Here is an 8837-nt window from a genome sequence, read left to right on the forward strand (position 1 = left end):
ATACATATCCGTATTTTAAATTTTAAAAATATGTGCAATATACACGTTTTTTTTTTTGTGTTTTAATAATAATAAAAATATAAATTTCATAAAATATTTAAATTAAAATAAATTTTAATTCGATTTAAACATGTAAGTGTAAAATATACCACATTTGCAAGAAATTAAAATAAATGCAAAATAAAATGATAAAATATATGAAATGATGGACTTTTAATTGATTGATAAAATACACTTGATATAATCCATATCAATCAATGATATGATCTATATTTAAAAAGATATGATCTATATTTAATCATTTCCATGTATGTTGATAAATTAATTAATTGATAAGTTCATTTGAATTATTAATAATTTGTATAAATATTATCCGAATATTTAAAAATGTTAAAGTAATATTGTAATTTTAATTGTAATGTACTAATTTAAGGCGATAAATATTCAAATATAATTAAATTAAAAAATAAAAATATTCAAATTTTATACAGATATCCCAAAATTTTTAAAATAATTAAAACGAAATGAATATATTTTTTCAAATCATTCAAATACACTAAAATTTCATAAATTATTCATTGTATATTTAAATTACAAAATTATTAACATAACTATTTAATTAAAAATTTAAACAAAAATAATACTAAAAAAAAATCAAAATATTACATTTTTCGGAAAATTAAAATTATAAATATGAAAATATTGTTACGAAAATATGTAAACGCTAAATAATCTATTACATGCTCAATCAAGTTCGTTAATTTCAATTTTTTTTTCATCGAAACCAAGCTTACAATCATCTCACGTATAATCAAAAGATGGAAATGCATAAGTATTTTTTTCTAGATCCATCCTTACAATATACGCGGATCATATTTATGCGTGTTATACAACGTCGCATGGCTTCTCTCTCGCTAATGTCGCCGCATATAACACAAACGATACTATCCATGGATCTGCAAGGAAAAAAAACATATATATGTTAGATTGTTATATGTACACATACATAATAAATAAATAACATCATAAATATTCAACGACAAATAAATGCTTCAAACGAACACGTTGATAAATACTAATTGCATTATGAATTTACAAAACAAAATGAATAAAAAAAAGAGTTTTAGGATGAGGACCTTAGTTTAGCATGATTATAACAAAATATGTAGATGAAGAGTGAGATGAATGAGTTGGAGTTGAGATTGGGGATATTTATACTTAATTTCCACATACCAAATAAGTAAATAAAACGATTTTAAGGACATGATATATTTTTTTATATTAGTTAATGTATATATAATTGCATATATACTAAAACATGTATACATATATATTTCACCATAATTGGACATAATTAAATAAATGCAAATTGATTTCATAAAATAAAAAAATAGATATGATTGACAACAAATCCGATGATTGATTTTATTTGATGCAAATTCACATAACTTATAATTAATAATTAATAATTGAAAGTCAAACTTTACATAAATTAAAATTAATTATGGTGATATTATTTCCATGAGTTATCAATATATAATAGTTATGATATTGATGATATATATATATATATATATATATATATATATATATATATATATATATATATATATATATATATATATATATATATATATATATATATATATATATATATATATATATATATATATATATATATATATATATATATATATATATATATATATATATATATATATATATATATATATATGATTTAGATAATAAATGCATATCCGAATTTTAATAAAAATCAAAATATATGAAATATACACACTTGTTTTTTTCTTTTTTCTTTTTTTTTCGTATTATAGTAATAAATATATAAATTTCATAATATCTTAAACAAAATATTAGTAAAATTCAAAATTTTAAACATCCAAGTCTATAAATATACTATATTTGTAAAAGGAAATAAAATAAATCCAAATTGGTATGACACCAAAATATATGGAATGTCTACTTTTAATTGATTGATATAATCTATATCAATCAATGATATAGTTTATATATAATTATTTCCATGTATATTGATAAATTAATTTATTAATATATTCATTTGAACTATAAATTAATATATTAATTAAAATTAGAAAATAATATATATATATATATATATATATATATATATATATATATATATATATATATATATATATATATATATATATATATATATATATATATATTAATTTTATATATTCAAATGAAAAAATATGAAATATATGTTAATTTATTAATATATCCATTTTATACAGATATCACAATTTTTTTTATTGAATGGATATTCGAATATTCTAAAATATTGAGAATTAAAAAAAAAACCATATTCCTTTATTTTAATATTTTAATATTAAAAAAATATTTTTTCTGAAAATTATTTAAATATTCGTAAAAAAATTGTGTATTGTAAATTTTTTCAATAAATATATTTTGAAATATTGCCAATATAAAAAAGATATTTTTATTTCGAATTTATAAAATATTAAATTTGGAAATAATATATATACACGTGGTAATGTTTAAATGAGTGTATAAATGTTAAATAGGAAATAACTTAAATACATACCAAAATAAAATTGACAACTCACCAATTGAAGAAACCACCTCATCAATTGAACTCCAACTAAGCAATTTTGATAAATGACATCATCATTTGCCACATGTCAATCATTGAGGGCATAGATCCTCTTTTTATATTATATATAGATTGAACTAAAAATATTAGCATAATGTGCACCTCATGACTTGTTTAGAGGTACTTTTGTGTTTTAAATTCAAATATATTCGTCAATTAAGCCCACGTGATTTTGAATGTGATCAATTTTAATTTATATTTGTAATTAAACACATCCAATTTCAAAGATACTTTTGACAATTCAACTTATGAACTATGTTACATATATATATGTTCATAAGTGTTTTAGGAATTAATCCTCATTTCTGGCAGTAATTACTGTTCTCTGACTTGAATTTTAGACAATTCCATGTGATATTCTTTTGACCTTTAACATAGACATGACATTAATTAATTTGGCAATAACTAATTAATTAGTTACCCCGTTCAATATTATACGTGGCTTTGAGTGGCTTTGCGTATATTAAGATACTAAATAAATATGCATAGATTATTCTAAAATAATATAGTAAATATTAAAATACCACGTCATTAATTTTTTTAAATTAACTAATTAAGAGTGATAGGGACAAAATTGATAAAATGCAATCAATACTTTATTGGAACTCTAAAATAATAAATATTTTAGGCCAAAAAAAAGAAGCCAAAATGACATAATATATGAAACAAATGGGCTATTCTTTAACAAGAATTTCCGATAACATCCGATAAAATATACATGGTTTAAAAATTCACCACCAACATATATAATTATCTATAATTAGTTTTTGTATGAATAAATAATGATAATAATAATATATCAGGTTAGGGATTGCAATTTTTATCCGACCCGCGGATACCCATCCTGACCCGCTCTGAAATTTCTGCGTAATGCCCGCCTGCAAATAAATAGGTTGGGTGCGGATCTGTGTATACCCGATATATATATATATATATATATATATATATATATATATATATATATATATATATATATATATATATATATATATATATATATATATATATATATATATATATATATATCATTATAATAAATTTGTTATTTGGATTTAGAATTATTGTTTTCTATTAGGGTTATTCCATGTTTTTCTTTTGTTTTGTTTTTTTTGTTTTTTTTGTTTTTTTAACTTTATTCTTCAGCTTTCACAAGTTATTTGGCGGGACGAGTACCCGCAGATTTTCTATGGCACGAGTTGGGTGCGCGTTGAACGGGTTTCTTAACATGGCAGGGACGGATGATGCAAAATCCGCCACATGCCCTATATCAAGTATGTATCACCACGTGTAGTATGGAATAAATCTAAACCTCAACTTTGAAGATAATAGCATCCCATGTGCCACGTGTACTAACATTTCATACTTAATTTCATTACATTAATTAATTTCAAAAAGTTTAATAGTATATAGTTTATTTTGCCTTTTTCTAACTTGCATGTTTGAGGTGATAAGCAGGTTGTAAAATAAACATCCTCGACTGTCTTCCCTACATTTTTGCCAAAATTCTTGTAATTCCATGTTACATATCAATCATTATTATTATTATTATTATTATTATTATTATTATTATTATTATTATTATTATTATTATTATTATTATTATTATTATTATTATTATTATTATTATTATTATTATTATTATTATTATTATTATTATGGATTAATTTAATGTCAACTCCTTTGCATTTTCAATTATAGTATATAGTTAATGTATTATGTATATGTACTTTATTCATTGAATCTCTGTTAATATAATGGATTAGTACTTTAGATAATGAGCTAAAAAAAATGCACAAACGGAAATATAATAACATGGCTCTTAAACTAATATTAGAGTCTTAATTAATCATTAATCGCCACAAATTCTAGCATAATCAGTTGTGTAATTTTTATTTATTTATTATTAGTAATAAAGCACTAGCAGAAATCACACTTGCATACTTTAGTAAAATAATTTCTCAAAAAAAAAAAAAGAAAAAAAAGAAATACTTTAGTAAAATAAAAACCCAATACTTCATAAATTTTGAAATAGTAATTTCGTCACTGCCGGCTCAACAAAAGCTCGAACTCAATTTTTTCGAGCTGGAGCTCGAGTTTTTGAACGAATAGAGCCAGATCTAATTCTTAGTTGTTCTTGAGCTCGCAATTTTTTTTATAATTTCAATATAGTTAATATAAAATAAATAATAAATTTATAAGAGTAATTAAAAAGTAAATAAATTACAACTCAGTTTTTATTATTATTTTTATTTTTTTTATATATAATTGTAATTTATAATAATAAAATTATATTGAATATTAATAAAACAAAAAAATAAATAAAAATGATACAAAATGGCTCATGCTCGAGCTGGAGCCCAGAAACAAATATTCGAAGAACTTGAGCTCGATTTCGTCAAAATAAAATCGCCAAAACAGCCAAGCTCGAGTTTGGCTCGTTTACATCGCTAGATATAATTACAGAAAAATAACGTATTCTTCACGGCAACCAAAAAACAGGTTTCGTTAGTTGTAGCATGTAACATTAAAAATGACCAACATAAATAATGCATATATTTGACTAACTTATATACATATTCATTTGGTTTTCCCAAATTAGGCAGCCACTATTCTCATCAAAAAAATATAATCCTATAAATACACACACATCACACACCAAATAAAACACAATACACCACACAACAAGTACACAATCTAAAAAAAAATGTTTCATAGCCAAATCATACAAATTCTCATTTTCACCTTCTTCTTCTTCTATTACCACTCATTTGCAGCCAATAATAACCCAAGCTACAATGTGCAAAATTTCGGTGCGAAACCCAACGGAAAATCCGACTCAACAAAGGCCTTTCTCAGTGCATGGAATACAGCCTGCACCACCACTCAACCGGCCACAATATATGTCCCACCGGGTCGATTTTTGGTCCGAAGCGTAACTTTTAGTGGCAAATTGTGCAAGAATACTGCGATTACGATTCGAATTGATGGCACTATTGTTGCTCCTTCTGATTATAACGTGATTGGGAATAGCGGTAATTGGTTGAAGTTCCAAAGGGTCACCGGAGTTTCCATAATCGGCGGAACCCTAGACGGCCAAGGGTCGAAATTGTGGGCTTGCAAGAACTCCGGCAAGATTTGCCCCAAGGGAGCTACGGTAAGTAGACAAATATTAGTTAAATTAATATACCAATTTTAATTTGCATGAAATAAATAATACTAATCTTTTTAAGTTGACTTATTAACCAATTTTCAAATTGGGCTTAAGAGAAAAATAATTGGAGATGTTTGTTACCTGTCGCCCAATTTAATTCTATTAATCTAAACCAACATCTCCAACACTTGGCTATAGCTACAACATTATATTATATTTCATGAGTGGTCAACGAGTGAACTATAAATGGGTCGAGTGTGTTATTTAAAAAAAATATATAAGGAGATTTGAGTGACATTTTTTTATCAATTTAATGATGAAGTTGTTCCCTTATTTCATTCATTTACAACATATTACTAATTTAATCATTTTTTTTTGCAGTCACTGGCGTTCTACAATTCAAACAACATAACCATAGATTCAGTGTCCTCATTAAACAGCCAAATGTTTCACATTCTGATAGAAGGATGCAAAAATGCAAATCTAATTAATATTAAAATATCAGCCCCGGGAAATAGCCCAAACACCGACGGAATTCACGTTCAACAGTCATCGTCGGTCACTATTTCAAACTCTCGAATTGGCACCGGTGACGACTGCGTCTCTATAGGCCCCGGCTCCTCCAACTTGTGGGTCGAAAACCTTTCTTGTGGGCCCGGTCACGGTATAAGGTACTAATCATTAATTATAGCTAGCTTAGTCCGATTTTTTTTTTTTTTTTTTTTTTTTTTTTTTTTTTTTTTAATTTTGTCACCAAATTAAACACGAATTGGGAATATAAAACCGAAAAAATATTTTTTTGAACAGAAAACGTTGTTCGCCCAAGTTGACCATGTCGTAGGATTAATGTAAGACTTCGTAATAATTTTACAATTTGTAATATTATTTTGTTTTCATATTTTTCAGTTTTTCCAAAGTTCAAAAACAGGAGAATGGTAGTTTTGGTCCTCTATGTTGGCCTATACGTATATAGTTTTAGTCCTCTAACTTATCATTATTTCAATTTTATATGCAATAACTTTGCAAATATTGTATTTTTGATCCCATTTTACATGAATTTTTAATTTAAACTTGACGTATTTTACTACTACGAGCGCTTAAAAATTATAAATTTGACATCGAACTGAGTCTTGATACATAGAACTTTGATTATGTGAGAGAATGAATTTATAAACCAAACCAGAAGAAGAGCCTTTTTTAATTTATAAACAACGGGCCGGTAAAATTCAAAGTACGTTCGAATGAAATATATGACAAACAATGCTAATTTTGCATAGTTATTACTTGTAAAAAACAATTAAAATATGATCAATTTGAGAACTAAATCACATGGAGGACCGAAATTACATTATTCCTATTAAAAAAAAAAAGAAAAATGTTTCAATTGGATTTTAATCATGTGAAAGTTATAAGCAAGCATATAAGTGAATACCTATTTTGGTACGTTTTGCAGTATAGGGAGCTTAGGGTGGGATTTACAAGAGGCTGGAGTCCAAAATGTGACGGTGAAGTTGGCGACTTTCACGGGGACTCAAAATGGTGTTCGGGTGAAGACGTGGGCGAGGCCTAGCAATGGATTTGTTAGAGATGTTCTTTTCCAACATCTTGTCATTCTTAATTCCCAAAACCCTATTATTATTGACCAAAATTACTGCCCTGACCACCATAATTGTCCAACCCAGGTATCATAATATATGAAATTATAATTAACTATACTTTAATAAATCTAATCTAAATTGTCTAATAACTTGTAACTTTTCCTTTTAGTTTTAATATGGTTTAAAAGGGATAAATATTATGTATACTTAGCACTAATACTATTTGATGTAATAATATTTCAGGGCTCGGGCGTGAAAATTAGCAACATAAAATACGAAGATGTACATGGAATATCAGCATCGCAAGTTGCGATAAAATTCCATTGCAGCAAAACAAATCCTTGCAGTGGAATAACACTAGACGGAGTTGACCTCACCTTCAATAATAAACCAGCTATAGCGTCGTGTGCAAACGCCGGGGGAACGGCATTTGGCGTTGTCCTGCCCACAAACTGCTTGTAGAAATGTTGGTATATTGTAAGTAGGAAAAATGTATAGGGATATATAGAAGCTATAAGTATATAAGTCATAAGATCTAACTAATATTTTGGTCACACTTATAATTGTGACTTAATTACTATTGAAACTAAATACTAATTAATGAACATTTGTGTGTTTATGTTTATTGGTCGAAAACCTACGTGCAAGTGCGAATATCGCTGCTAGTAGTAAATACTGTTTGAATCAGATATCGATCGCACATGTAATTAAATATTTCTGACTTGAAGTACTCAATTACTCACACTTATATATGTTTTATCCAAACTGAAACACGTGGATTAATTTCCACATTTTGTTTTTAACTTTCTTATTTTCTAACTAAATTTTAGTTATGGAAAAAATAGTGCTTAGTGGGTTAAGTATAGTGCTTAGTGGGCTAAGTAGTGCTTAAGTGGGTTTAATTGTGAATATTATTCTAACTCCTTAAACTAACCCACTAACCCACTAACCCATGTTCTTGAGTGCTCTTGTGGTTGGTTTTCTTGCAGATCATGGGCTGAGTAGTGGATGCTTGGAATGCCTATAAATACCGACTTCAATACTCAAGGAAGATTATCGATTCTACGAAATAAAAACCGAGGGCTGAAGAATATTCACGAGAGTTTTAGAGTGGTTTTAGAATCGGTCGTTTGTACTCCTCATGAGTACAATCTTTACGTACTCCTTATGAGTACATTCTTTACGTACTTCTCATAAGTACATTCTTTGTAGTCTAGATTGTATAGTATATATGTTTCTAGACTTGGTTGTAAGAATGATCAAGATAGTGATTCATTCATAAGTTCTTTACGTACTCATCACGAGTACATTCTTTGAAATCTAGAATTTTTAATATTTTTCTTTTAGTATCTAGATTTGATTGTAAGAATGATCTTGAAAAAGATTCATTCATAAGGAAGAAGTTTTCGCACCTCTTCTGTTTGTATTC

General features: G+C 26.3%; 1 protein-coding gene across 1 annotated transcript; it reads left to right on the plus strand.

The window, feature by feature from the left end:
- Positions 1-5314: 5314 nt before the first annotated feature.
- LOC105977460 (polygalacturonase) lies at positions 5315-8044 on the plus strand. The gene is made up of 4 exons (XM_013002770.2): positions 5315-5813; positions 6192-6481; positions 7264-7492; positions 7652-8044. Exons 1-4 carry the CDS (start codon positions 5364-5366, stop codon positions 7868-7870), a joined length of 1188 nt encoding a protein of 395 aa, XP_012858224.2. The 5' UTR covers positions 5315-5363; the 3' UTR covers positions 7871-8044.
- Positions 8045-8837: the final 793 nt, after the last annotated feature.

The sequence above is a fragment of the Erythranthe guttata genome, chromosome 2 (genome assembly GCF_056151865.1).
Source record: "Erythranthe guttata isolate IM_541 chromosome 2, IM_541, whole genome shotgun sequence".
Lineage (NCBI taxonomy): Eukaryota > Viridiplantae > Streptophyta > Magnoliopsida > Lamiales > Phrymaceae > Erythranthe > Erythranthe guttata.